This window comes from Stegodyphus dumicola, chromosome 9 (genome assembly GCF_044657685.1).
Source record: "Stegodyphus dumicola isolate Sdum_Otavi_A_Nest chromosome 9, ASM4465768v1".
NCBI classification, from domain to species: domain Eukaryota; kingdom Metazoa; phylum Arthropoda; class Arachnida; order Araneae; family Eresidae; genus Stegodyphus; species Stegodyphus dumicola.
Window position 1 is genome coordinate 9339570 of NC_140776.1, and position 15052 is coordinate 9354621.

The following is a 15052-nucleotide window of genomic DNA, read 5'->3' on the forward strand; positions in this document are numbered from 1 at the left end:
CCCTTTATATCATAATTGTTCTTTATTTCATAAATTACGATTTCATATTTTTAATTGTATCATTTCTGCATGCCATCTTACCAGATTTAAATTGATGATTTATAATCCGGAAGTCCCGAGGAGATCGGATTACGGACTTTGTACTGTATAAATGTTAAAGAGGATGCAGCTGCTAACTGCTCCTTGAGATAGACCTAATTTATTTCATTTATAATTTAATTCCTGCTCATTCCATCTGGTCTTCGCCCATCTTTGGGATAAAAAGTATTTGTACGAGTTATACATTTTTCTGCCAATTTCATAATCGCAACGTTTGTTTAGATGTCTCCTTCTCCATATTATGTTGTAGGCTCCCTGAAAATCATCAAAGACAGCCAAAGAGCTTCTCTCTGAATTGAAGCTGGTTTTAATTTTGTGAACCAACTTCAAAACTGAATTTGTAGTTGACATGTCTTTTCTGAAACCAGTTTATTCTGCCAGAATCTTGTCTGACTCCAAGTAAAACCTTAGTCTTGCAGTTATCATTCTTTCAAATATCTTGACTATAATGGAAGTCAGTGAGATTGGTCGGTACAATTCTATATCTTCAGGTAGTTTTCCTGATTTTAGAATCAGAATGAGCTATGCCTTCATCCAGTTCGCTGGAAGATTGGGTTTTGCACTCCAGACCTTATTGTAAATCATTAAAAGAAAATTTCTTGCAGATTGCCCGAAATGTGTCATGAATTCTGGGGATATAATCTGGTCCTGGTTGTTTACCATTTTGTATGTCTTTGATAGCCTTATCCAATTCCTCCATTGAGAAATGCTCTCTAAAATGTTTGCCTAATTCACCGTCCTTTGATTTAGTACTTCTTTTGTGTTTTTGGCATCTCTTTTCCTGCCTCTGTTACTCTTTACTGTGTGAGTACCGTTCAAGATAGAAGTTATTGAATATTTTAGCAAATTGTCATGGAACACTGACATCTTTGTCTTTTTTGATGGGGTGATTAGTTCTTCATGTTATTTTGTTACTTAATGTGTTCATTATTTTGTAAGCCTTATTTCCATTAGTTCTGTAATCTAATTCATTAAAAAACCTATTCCAGGATTGCCTTTTGGCTTCTAAAACTTTTCCTTTCATTACAGTGCATTCTTTTTGCCGTTTGATTACATCTTGTTTGCATTTTTATTAGTATTTAGCATTATCTAAAAGTTGTATATTATAATTGGAAGGAATATTAGTACAGTCTGTCTAACAGGAGAACAGCTCTTGCCAGATAGTCTGCAGCTGTCTGTTGCTGTAGAAATGAACCCTAACCAATTTTCCATAGGGGGATGATGAAGATTTGTTTTTCAGTTTGCCATCTTCGTGCACTTAATGACAAATTGGTGATATTCGTTTTTTCATTTAACCGCAATGGGAGAATGAAGCGCAGTCACGGGACCGGACCCGCTGAAATGGATCATCGCAACCGGCCTGCACATTTTCAGCAGTTAAGCCTAATTTTACAAAAAAATCATATAAAATCAGCATTCTGCTATGATGACCTTCAATTTTTGAAGTTGCATATTTAATCTACTTGTTTTTAATGTGTATTAATGTAAAGAATATCACATTAATAGAAATAAATTAAACAGGCAAAATACTAAAATCATAAATATAGACACATAAATAAATACTATAAACATGAAAAAAAGTTTACAAATACAAAATTTAAAAAAAAAAAAACTAAACAAGAATTACCTGTATGTAATTAAATTCCAATTTAAAAATTATTTTAAAGTTAATATAATTTCACGGTAAGAGGTTTTTCCATGTAATATATTCAAATATGTAGTATCAGTTTTCTGTATAAAGTTCACATTACACTTTTCCTCTTTCTTTCTTTACTTTATTTCTATTTATTTATATACTTATTTTTTCCAGAAACCATCTGGCTTTTTGCTTTTACAGAATTGATTTACAGACGTATTGTATTTTAGTTAACAGATCTGTTTTATTCGTTGTATATTATTACAAAAGTGAAGTTCATGCATAGATAATTGTTTTAATTTATCCAATTCCTGTTTGTTGATAAGTCCTCAATTTTTTCATTGATGATCCTTAAAAATTCTTAAAAGTGCTTAATTTCCATGTGCAGAAATGTATATGAACCCAGTACTTTCCATAGTGCCTTTAAAATAGAAAATGATGCTTTTCATGTAATGTGTTATTCCAGGATTACCTACAAGTATGCAACTGTTCAAAATTAAGGATGATCATCACTACGCAAAGTTACTGCTGCAGAATGTTCAACAATATAAAATGAATTCTACAAAAGTTTCAAATAATTTACATACAATATATGCTTTAAATGTGTAGAACAAAATAAAATTTTTCTGAAAAGAGTCTTTTTCATGGGTGAATGAGTTATGATGATACTTCATATGAAAAATCATATGAAATATGATCATATGAAAAATATGTCTCTCTTCTGCATGATTAAACCTTAGTTGCTTGACAATAACTACAGTGAAACCTCTGATAACCTAAAAGCAAACTTCTGTTACTTAAAAAAATTTGATATGTTTGGGCATTTTAGTTTAAATATATTTTAATATTTTAACTATTTTTTCAGTGGAAAATTAGTAGTAATTAGAAAAAAAGTAGTTTTATATATGAGGCAATATGATCATATTTTATTTCTTCAGTTCTTTGGTTATATTCAGAATTTTTATTCACTGCTGTTCTGTTATGCACAGTATCTAAGGAGCAGAAGTAACATCTGTTTTCCCCTCATTTAATTTTAAAACTGACTTTATTTTCAGTACTACTGCATAAAATTAGAAGCAAGAGTAGCATCTGTTTTTCCCACATTTACTCAGACACAGTCATAGAGTCATTTCTTATAGAGTCATTTCTAAAGAAATGACTTTATTTTCAGTACAACTGCAGAAAATAAGAGGTTAATTTTGAAATAGCTTTCTTTACAGAAGTATAGAAAGCTCTTCTTTATAGAATACTTTCATGCTATATAAGTAAATAAGCTGGTAGCTAAAGTATTTAGTTTTATCATACTTTTATAAACTCCTGCTGGAAACATCTTCTGAATTAATAGACATTTCAAAATTTTTATTCATTCCGAAATATGATTCCTATAACCATTTGTCAAAAATCTATTCTTTTTATTAAATTAGATAATAAAATTATTACCAAAATGTTAAAGATAAAAACTGGATAGCAAAGCAGTTTTTTCTGTAATTATGCAGAAACATTTTTGTAATATTGTCTGAAGAACCTAAGATTATTTTCAAAAGCAACTTCAGCTCAGTTATGCACACTAGGACAAAAATCTGCTTTTCATGAAGCACTCATTTATATCTATTCAGGCAGAAAATACAGAAAACTGAGCTTGTTTGTGGCATCATAATTGTACCTCAAAAGCAAATTAAGCTTATTGATGACTTCTAAAGGGTTAAGTAAAGGCCTGCGCCAAGCCTGATCGACACCGTCGTGCAAATGCTTAGCGAGCGCCTTTATGCAGTGATAGTATTAAAGGGACATTGCTAATGGTTAACATTTAAAATGAAGCATTATTAACATTATAATATGAGAAACCAAAAAAAATTTATTTTATATTTTAATTTGTCTAAATATGAATACATTTTGTACTTTGTTAAAACCCACACTCAAACATATTTATTGAAGAATTATATATACACTTATGTAAAAAGCCGGCCATCCATTATAGTGGTTAGCATTGCTGACTGCGGTGCCGAAGGGCCCGGGTTCGATCTCAGAGAAGGCATGGATGTTTGTAAATGTATAGTGTCCGTGCGGCATGGGGAACTTTAAATATGCGAAGCGAAAGTCCTCTCGGAAGGTAGGTGCTAGGTGAAGAGGGGTGGGAGACACTCGGACACGTCCCCTAGGGATGCTCCCCATCAAAATTGGGGGCGAAACAAAGCTAAATCACACTGTCACCTAAAAGGTGCTCAAGGCTGTTGCCACCGACAGGCGTATCTTGCGCTCCTTGTCACGAGGAATTCCGTGGGCGTGGGCTGACTATAGGCCAGACAAGTGAGCATTAATCAACAACAACAACAACAACAGCATGTTATAAAAACTTAACACTGCAAGCGAAGTGAAATAATGTACTAAATGTACTGGATACCAAAGATATTGCTGAACACTATTTATTATCTTAAAATTAAAAACAAATTAATTTAGATATCTAATAAGTTCGTACTGTATAAATTGTTGTTCGCAGCATAGTTTACGACAAGGTTCAAACTGTGATTATAAAATTGCACAAAAATTGCTCTAGGTCTGATATCTAGGGATATATCCAAAATTATTTATTGCACACCGCTGTGTTGTTGACATCCATATGGCTTAGAGTTTCAACCGGCAATGCTATATTTCCTCCAAAAGTTTGCAAAAATTGCAGTTCATGCATACTTTTTATATCGCTTTTTTTTAATCAGTTTTTGACATAAGTTGAGCTGATGTCGTAAATATAGGTGAACGAAAATACGTGATGCCGATGTGTATGTAAGAGTACATACAAGGCACTGTAGACGCGATCAACAAATTGCTTAGTCCTTATTTTATGTCTACTGTTGCAATGATAGTAATTTATTCAAACATTTATCTTTATTTGTCATTTTTTTTGGTGACTGCTCATAGTTATTGTTATTCTACTAAAAAAACGGGAAGTGCCGTTACATATTGTGTTAAACTTAGGTTAGCTTTTTAATTCAGAAAAGTGACGATTTGAGCATAATTACTCGAAAAATGTTTTTTAACATGAACCATTTATTTATTAAACTAAAAATTATTATCTTTTGAGAAGAAAGGATTGGGATATTTGCAGAGTATCACTGAATTTAAAATATACCTATTTGAGATCTAAAGAAGTAAAAATAAACAAGGTATTCCGAAATCAAAAATTAACCATTTTCCGATTTTTAGCTATATGGCAAACTGAAGGAAAATGTTTCTTTATTTCATTACATCTTAAATACATACTTTAAATCTGATTTATTTATTTTAATAAGCAAAAGAGTACTACCACATCCTTGAATTATTTGGTATTGATCTAATAGTTCATATAATCTCCAAGAAATGGTTTAAGATATTGTAGGAGTTCCATGGTGAGGCAAGACACAAGTATAAAATATATAATCTTTATTTTACACATCAATAATAACATTCCAATGAGAAGGGAAATTCCCGCTCCATACACACCACTCTCTCCTTACCATCTGCCACTCATCCGAGGCGGGCATGCGCAGAACTCACAAAACTTCCTATTCGTACGGTGTTTCCATGGCAACACCACATATACTCAGTTTTTCAGAAGTAAGGTAAAATATTTCCAACAGTGACTTTCCGAGTGTCTTTAGGAAGTGTTTCACACAATCTTATAATAGTTATTTTCGACATTTATTTTTACTTCCGCTTTTTATATTTTCATTTTTGCCCAGATGCTGAGAAAATGGTCCCGGATAACCAGGTTTCAAGTTTCAGTTTCCCAAAAGACAAAAATGGATGTAATTTTTTTTAGATTTGTCGAATCTTGCCAAACAATACAAACAGGCAAAAAGTTAAATTCTGCTGAAAAAAATTTTGTTGCAAAATTTTTAATTTTAACAGTTTCAGGAACGTAAACCTGAGTAGTTCTGAATTTAATGACTCGAAATGAGCATTTAAAAAATCATGAAAAAAATAAAATGCATTTCTGGAATCTACATCTTCGGTCTTAGAATGATTATAAAAGAATAAACCTGTTGATTCAGAATTTCAAAATTTATTTTTAAAAAATATTAAGCATTGGCATGATGTTATTGAAAGAATTATCTATGTAATTCAGTTTTTAGTCAAACAAAATTTAGCCTTCCATGGTTCTAGTAGCAAGTTACAAAATTTGACCCTGTTATGTCTGTATATATTAATAAAATTCAAACTAAAAAATATGCTTCATTACCTTGAAGATAAAATTCAAAATGAAACAATTAGCTTATTAGGGGATAATATAAAGCAAATTATTTTAAGTAAGGCTAAACAGGCAAAGTATTTTTCTATTTTATGTGATTGTATCCCTGGTGCCAGCCATCAAGAGCAGATATTAATTTGTATGAGGTATCTTTGTTTAGAAAATACAGACATGAGTATTGAAGAAAGGTTTTTAGTATTCTGTGCTTCAACAGATACAATCGGTGAACAACATTCTTATTGAAGACTTTAGAGAAAAATGGTTTAGATATTAATAATTAACATAGCCAAGAATACGACAGTGGTTCAAACAATGAGAAGTAAACAGTTTTCGAGTAATTAATGCTCAGATTGTTGCTTTTCCCAATTAAAAAGTTAACCTAAGTTTAACATAATATGTAACTGCACTTACCTTTTTTATGTAGAAAAATAATAACTACAAGCAATCAAAAAAAAAGAAAAAGAAATGTTGCACAAATTACTGCGATTGCAACAGTAGACACAAAATAAGGATTAAGCAATTTGTCGAATGAGTCTACCCTTACATACACATCAGCATCACATATTTTCACGTTCAAATAAGACAGAAGAGAACACCAAAGACGAACTCCTGCCCTGGTTATAACTTTCGGTCAAATAAGACAGTGTGCTAGGAGGAAGGGGCACTCAGAACTGACAAGCTCGAGGCTGCCTTAACACAGTTACACGCCCCAACCCCTAGAGGTGATCCAAGAGGCTGCTAACCTATCGGTTGAGCTGACAAGCTAAGACTAAGCTAAGTTGACAGGAATACTTGACAACTCACATTCCACATCCCTGTTCTGGAGGGATGGTAAAAACATCTGCCATCAACAGAGGCCCCTATGCCGGACAGTAGAACAAAGTCACTTAAACACTGTCAGACAGACTGGGTCACCAATCTAGCTTGCTAACACTACGTCATGGTATTCGGATGTCGGCTTTAGGCTCCCCCAGGTGGATATCAAGGAAGGATATGAATATACAAGTTTTGAGACTTCATGCACCCACTGGAAACCTCAAGCACTTTAAAGTGCTTGAGGTTTCCAGTGCTCCACTTTAAAGTGCTTGCTGAATTCGACAACTGCACCGACGGGGATATTTCACCCCAGATAATCATGAATATCTGACTATATAGCTCAACCGCAACCAATGGAATGGATGAGAACACCATACAGTCCCTAACGAGCTTGATAGGTTTGATGGTCCATCGCTAGCGATGACTCCAGTCCTGTGGAGACTGATTTTAAACACCCGTGGCCGAAACTGCCTAGATACAGATCCTAATACCCGTGGCCGAAACTGCCTAGATACAGATACTAATCAGTAGCTTCTCAGGTGAATGACAAAATTGAATAACTTAGCTGAAAATTTAAATTTTGATATGAATTACAGTATTTTATATAGTTAATCAGAAACTTGTATTTAAAGAAAATGGAAAGAGAAAAAAATAAAATGATAAAATAGTAAATTTAATTAAATATATGTAAAATGACTATTTGTAATTTGTTATTATTTAAATTTTTACTAATATTTGTTTTAATAAAATATATGTTTCTTGACAGTGTTTCTAATATTGAAAAGGATGTCATTCAGAAAAATGTCAAGTTAATAATTGTGGATTCCATTGCTTCATTGTTAAGAAAAGAATATGGAGCAGCCAGTATTGAAAGCATTATGGAAAGAAATAATATATTACTAGAGCAGGCAGCTATTTTAAAAGATTTGGCTCAAACTTATAAGATTGTTGTAAGTTACATGGCAAATTTTAATTTAATACCAGTTTGTTTTTAAGAGCATTTACAAATGATAATTTTAATTATTTACAACTGATAATTTATATAGCAAATGAAGGCAATTTGTTATGTATTTACTTGAGTTATAGAACCTTATATTTTCAAATAATGAGATATATGAAATTATATAAAGCATATATGAAATTATTAAAATGATTCACTAGTTATTTCAAAATACACAAACAGAATTTACTATTTACTCTGTATATATATGTGTATGTATAAAAAATAGCCAAAATATGTACAATAATACATAACCATATATAATGATAATTTAATATGGGCTTAAAGCATCAACAAAAACTGTATCATTAAAGTAAGATTCACATTAAGACACAATAACACGCCGAATAAATACTAATTCAGAAGTTAAACAACAAAAATCAGCGTTATATTTACAAAATTTTCACAGGACTAGTTTCAATGGTTTTACCGAACCACCATCTTCAGCTGCAAAATTGCAAATGAACAAGATAGAAAATAATGATTAGATAAGATAAGAAAGCCTGGACAAGAATAAGCAAGTGGCGCCATCTGTTGGTGAAACCAGAACTAAAACATAATTTCTTTAAAGGCCGAAGGCAAATTTGGATTGGAATTAGGATCATTAACTAGAACAGAAAGATTTTTATGAATGTGAAATGCCTCTAGAAAATCCAGTTCTCCAATGGAAGATGTTTTTTGAATAATTTTGGCAGCAGAAAAACTGAAAGTGTGGTTTTCGGACCAACAATGTTGAGCAACAGAAGACTTCTGTGTTTCCTTTTTTCTAACATATGCCTCATGTTACCTCATAAGACGCACTTTTTTTCCTAAATTTGGTCTCAAAAAAGTTACCTGCGTCTTATACGTGAAGAACACAGGTTAACTTTCAATAATGAATGCTATTTTTAGCCCGACTAAAGGTCTAGACACACATAACGTTTTCTGCATCTGCCATAATTATTTTGTGCATGTGTGAAATATCTGTCGCCAAGAAGCGCCAAAGCTCGAAGCTGATATCTAAGTTCGAACAGGTTCGACGGTTCGGAACGTCTGTGTTCACGTCTTTACATAGACTTTCTTTGACTCGGCCAACAAACGTGTTGGTATCGGCGCTACTCTGTATAAACATGTTGGTATCTGTGCTTAAAACTATTTGTTTAAAAAACATACCCTGGAAAATATGATTACAGGAAAGAAGAGATTAAGCTATACAATTCATTATAAACTAGGAGTGTTAAACTACACCAAAGTGCATAAAACAGAGCAGCAGCAAGGCATTTCGGTCCACCACCTACCGAAAACATGATACATACTTGGCATCTGAAGGAAGATCAACTGAAGACTGCTAAAAAACAAAAACATAACCTTCGATGCCCAGCTCCAGCTTGGCCTGAACTTGAAAATGCCATAAAAATGTGAGTGATAGATAAGAGGAAATCTGGGATAAATGTTTCAACCAAAATGATAATCAATGAGGCCAAAGGCCTTGCAGAAAAACTTGGGAATCAGAACTTTTCAGGGTCTGAGGGCTGGTGCTACAGGTTCATGAAAAGGCAAGGCTTATCAATGCACACAAAACAACTATTGCACAGAAAATGCCAGCAGATTATGAAGAAAAAATACTTGCATTTCATAGGTTTGTTATAAATGCACGCAAGAAAACTTCTTTTGAGCTCGGTCAAAAAGGAAACATGGATGAAATTCCACTCACATTTGATGTACCATTCAATAAGACTGTGAGTATTAAAGGGTCTAAATCAATAACCATAAAAACCACAGGTCATGAAAAAACCCGATATATGGTAGTTCTAACATGTTGTGCTGATGGCACAAAACTACCGCCGTTTTTCATATTCAAAAGAAAAACTCATCCGAAAGAAAAACTTCCAATGGGTGTAATTGTTCATGTTCATCCGAAAGGCTGGATGGACGAAGCTGGAATGAAACTTTGGTTACAGAACGTATGGGTGAGGCGACCTGGTGGACTCTTAAGAAAACCCTCTCTTTTGGTTTTGGATCAGTTTAGCGCCCATAGAACTGAAACCATAAAGAATAAAGTGAGAGAATTAAAAACCCAGATAGCTGTCATTCCTGGTAGACTGACTTGCCAATTGCAGCCTTTAGATGTATCAGTGAATAAGCCATTTAAGGAAAAAGTGTGAGAACGATGGAACAAGTGGATAAAAGAGCCACATCACGCCCTCACACCCTCAGGTAGAATGAAGCGGCCCTCTATTTCACAAGTGTGCGAATGGGTAAAAAGATGTTGAGAGGACATAAAGGCTGAAGTAATTGTTAAGTTCTTTAAGCAGTGCGGTATCAGTAATGCGCTTGACGGAACAGAAGATGACGCATTGTTCGAAGAAGGTGATACTAGCGATGACAGAAACAGTAGTGATGACGATATTCTCGTTTTCGATGATGATGATAGTAAAAAGGATTTTTATGCTTTTGAAAGTGATTAAAGTCTAATTAATTAAAAATTAAAAAATTAAAAATTCTAGTTTTGAGATACATGTGCTTGAGTTTCGGGCTCTCTGTGTTCAAAATTTGATGGCTCTGGGTGCTACCATTTTTACATAATATGAAGAAAATACATTCATATTTTTCAATATTTAACAACAGACATAATGTGCTTCTCATACCATGGTAATAAACTTTGTAGGTCTTTTCTTGTTCTAGCATGTCAGTACATCTCCTCACAAAGTGGGATCATTATATTTGGTAGTTTGCGACATGCAAGTGAATTACTTTAAATGCTTCATAGCTCCACTTGCAACCCAGTAAATGTCTTTTGGATGAACTGGAACATCAGATGCAAGTTGGCTCAGGTGCTAAGTGGTCGCTAGTCGGGCTTTCACGCATATGCGCCATCTCAGTGTAACTAGATATTGTCGATTTTCGGACACATATTAGTTTCAAAAGTTTTATGTAGAATGCATAACACACCGTGACCAGTGGCGTAAATAAGGGTATGCAAGGAATGCCGTCGCATACGGGCCCGAAGGTTTAGGGGGCCCTTGAGTGTCCTACTGAATTACATTTACATGCTTAAAACATGGATTCTTTTATCTATCAACACATACATAATAGAATCCTTCTTCTAGTAAGTTTCTAATCCCCCCCCCAATATACGATGCAAATAGGGAGACCTTGGAAGCAGATGAAACAGCTAAATTCAGTGTTACAGACACCCAAATTTCCACTGAAGGAAAACAAAAAGGCTGTATGCTTTCATTTTGATTTCCCTCTAGAGGACACAAGTTATTAGTAATAACTGAGGCCAGCCTATTGCTCGTTTATTGTGAGAACAAGTTCTAAATTTCTTGAGGCGGGCATGTGCAAGATGCAGTCCAAGGTGTAAGAGAGCTACGTAAGTATTTCGAAATTCTTCAAAATATTTACATGCATTTCGGAGAAAGTTTAAGAAGATGGAGTTTACTTTCTTTGGGAGACTCTGATACTACTTTCAAAATTTTAAATCCTACCAGGTGGGCTGGACGATTATCATTTTTGATAGCAATTAAACTAAGATACTTTGACATCTTAAAAACATTAAATTAAGTTATATTAACATCAAAGAAAGTACAAAGAAAAGACATTGCAAATGGGTTTAAAAAAAATGGAGTCTTTTAAATTTTTATTCTTAACAATTTTTATGGGAAACGTTTTTATCTTTTACTAATGCAGTGTCTCAAGTATTACAAAGAAAATCAATCTCATCAGTATCTAAAAGATGTTTCTATCAGTATGCAAAATATGAGAAACAAGTTTGAATACATTATGAAAGAAGCTGAGTTTGTTGCAAATAAATGGAACACAGGAACTAATTTTGAAAATGAAAAATAATAATAATAATAATAATAATAATAAAGACAAAAAAAATATGGTTTAATGTGAGGATAACAGGTTTGAAAATTCCGAAATATCTTTTAAAGTAATTGTTTTTTATGCTGCTGTCGCTATTATAAATACTCAGTTAACATATAGAATGACTGGAATGACAAAAATCGCAATAATATTTTCCTTTTTTGCACCTAAAAATCTGTCATCATTAATAAATGCGGAAATTATTAATAGTATTTCAAAAATACAGAAAACATATAAAGGAGGCTTTACTAATGCACTGGAAGTAAAATGCTGTGATTTATAAATACTTTCAGATCAGAAATCCATTAAGGATTTAGTTAAATTAGAAGTGGTAAAATATTATGACTTGGCAAGCAGTTATTCAGAAGTGTGCAATTTATTTGCATTGTGTTTATCATTACTTGTAACCACAGTCACGAGTGAGAGATTATTTTCAAAACTGTAACTAATGAAAACATATTTGAGAAACACTATGACACAAGATCGATTGTCAGACCTATCACTATAGAGTGTTGAAGCTGAGATGTCTGAGGAAATAGACATCCAGGTATTGATAAATAATTTTGCGGAAATGGAGGTTAGGAGCACCAAATTTTAATAAAGAAGGAGTTTTGTCTTTATGACAAATTTTGGCAACCAGTGTTATAATTATACTTACCATATTTGACAGCATATAAGATGCACCCTTATTTAGACGGCCACACACAAGGAAAAAAAGTTTCAATAGCGTGGTTTCTTTTAGTTCTCACGTTTCGTAAAAGCCAAATAAACAATTATTGAATGTAATTACCTTCACATATAAGACTGTGTCCTTCACGTATAAGACGCAGGTAACATTTTTGAGACCAAATTTAGGAAAAAAAGTGCATCTTATATGCCGTCAAATACGGTAATTATGAAAAACATTAGAGAAGACCAGTATGAGCCGAGAAAAATTAAAAGAAAACAGGGAAAAATTGACTATACGTATTTTTATGAAAATCATGTGTTCAACTAGTTGAGTGTACCAAAAAGTATTTTAAAAAGAGAGGGGAAGAAACTTTACCATACCATACTATAAAAAACTTTACACTTATCATATTTTCTACAAAGATTGTATGTTTAAATAATTTTCTTTATGAAATGTATAATAAATATGTTTTATATTTAACAAATGTATCACTTACATTGTAAAAGTTCTTATTTATTACTTGTATATCATTGCATAAGTCATGTTCACAGAGCACTATATATTAGTGTAAATTCTTATTTCTACGTTTACCTATTATGCCGAGTTTATAGCATAACCAGTCATTTATTAGTTTGCTAAATTAAATGAAAAAAGTAATTTGAGCAGATTTTATATAAAATATTTTTATACATTATTTATATTATATTTGTACAAGGGGTGATCAAATGAAAAGGTACAAAACGACGTAAAAATGTAACAGTTAAATATTTGCATATTCCGCCATGGGAGAATGTAGCGAGACATCTTGGGATGCGATTGGAGTCTCTGACTGGGATCGGAGCATGTGTGGGTGCCCGCATGCACAGGAGAGAGCAGAGGCTCTTATCAAAAGTGGTGTCCAAATGATGTGGCAGTCTGTATGAGGACAGGATGGCGTTCGCATTGCAAAATTTGACGACTGAGGAGCAACAAGGTGTTATCCAATTTTTGACAGCGGAAAGTGAGAAACCGACAGCTACTCATCGCTGGATGGTGACAGTTTACAGAGAAAAATGTGTCTCTGACAAGTCTGTCAGAAAATGGAGTGCCCGTTTTCGTGCAGGCCATGAGAGTGTGGGTGATGATTTGAGACCAGGCCAGGCAAACACTGTCATCACGAGCGATCTCATCGACAAGGTTGACTACCTAGTGAAAAGTGATCGGCGTGTCACATTGCGAATGTTGGCGGTGAAGGTGGATGTCAGCTATGGAACCGTGTGGACAATTGTTCACGACAGGTTGCGATATCGGAAGGTTTGTGCCGTTTGGGTTCCGAAGCAGCTCACCGACCAGCAAAAGGAACTGCATAAAGGGCACTGCAACATCTATTTCAGTATCAGGAAGACCACTTTCATAGAGCGGATCGTCACAGGTGATGAGACCTGGTGCCATCACTACGAGCCAGAGACAAAGCGGTAAAGCATGCAATGGAAGCATGCGTCGTCTCCTCCCCCTAAAAAGTTCAAAGCCATGCCGTCAGAAGGCAAGGTGTTGCTCACCGTCTTTTTCGACGTTCAAGGTCCGCTACTTGTGGAATTCCTCGAGCACAGAAAAACCATTAACTCCGATGTGTACTGTGAAACACTCCAATGCCTATGCAGGTCCATCAAGAACAAAAGACTGAGACTGCTCACAGAGGGTGTGGTTCTGTTCCATGATAACGCGCGTCCACACTTCTCCAGAGTCGCACACATGGAACTCGCAAAGTTAAAGTGGGAGACGTTGGATCATCCACCCTACAGTTTGGACATGTCGCCCTGCAATTTCCATGTGTTTGGTCCACTGAAGAAACACCTGAAAGGGAAGCATTTCAGTTCGGATGATGTACTCAAGGACGCTGTGAAGGACTGGGTCTCGTCACGGCCACAGGAATTCTGGGAACAAGGAATTCTGTGGCTTTTGCATCAATAGGATCGTTGTGCTCAGGCCTATGATGTATATTTTGAATAAAGTCTACATTTGTACCCAACATGTCCTTTCGCACCTTTTCATTTGATCACCCCTTGTATGTAAAACTTACTGTATTTTATTTTTAAAAAAAAAAAAACCTCCGAAGATCTAGGCTTTTTTCCCTCTTTTTAATGCTATACTTTACATCGATATGTTCCTTTTTTTTTATATATAGACTTATTCATTTGTTATCAGTATGTATCTCAGTGAAAGGAGAGAAAAATCTGTCTCTCACACTCACACACACACTCACAAAATATCTTAAATAAACTGGTTAAAATTATCTGATGTCAAATATTACACCCAGAGTAAAGTAAATTTGCATTTTACAGTTGGTGAAGGGAAAATATTTTCCTGATTATTCTTTCTTCATGTTACGTATCTTTCAACTGTTTCCCTAAAAACGTGCTTTTTTTTATATAATTATTCCAGATCTGATAAAAATCATCATGAAAACATTGGCTTCTGGAATACTTGATTTTTTTTCAACTTCCCATTTTTTTAAGCACAGTTTATCAGGAGGGCTAGGAAATTTTTTTCCATAGGGGCCCAAGAGTTCTAGTTATGCCACTGACCGTGACAGAGAATGAGATACAAGAAAATAGCAATTATATGGCATTATAGAAACAGCAGTGAGCCAATAGAGACCGCTACATCTATGCCGCTGACAACCAAAGCAGTTGAATACTGAGTGTGAGCAAAATATCAAAACTACAGCACAGTGCTAGTTCAGTAGAGGAAGGTGATAAAAAGAAATGCCAAAAT

At 34.1% G+C, this 15052-nt stretch overlaps 1 protein-coding gene across 2 annotated transcripts in view; it reads left to right on the forward strand.

Moving 5' to 3' along the window:
• Positions 1-15052, forward strand: part of LOC118180411 (DNA repair protein RAD51 homolog 2-like) — a 53664-nt gene that overhangs the window by 18460 nt on the left and 20152 nt on the right. For both annotated transcript variants that reach the window (XM_085823188.1, XM_085823189.1), the window contains exon 6: positions 7543-7726. In XM_085823188.1, the coding sequence (XP_085679314.1) occupies positions 7543-7726 (184 nt within the window). The remainder of the gene's footprint in view (positions 1-7542; positions 7727-15052) is intronic.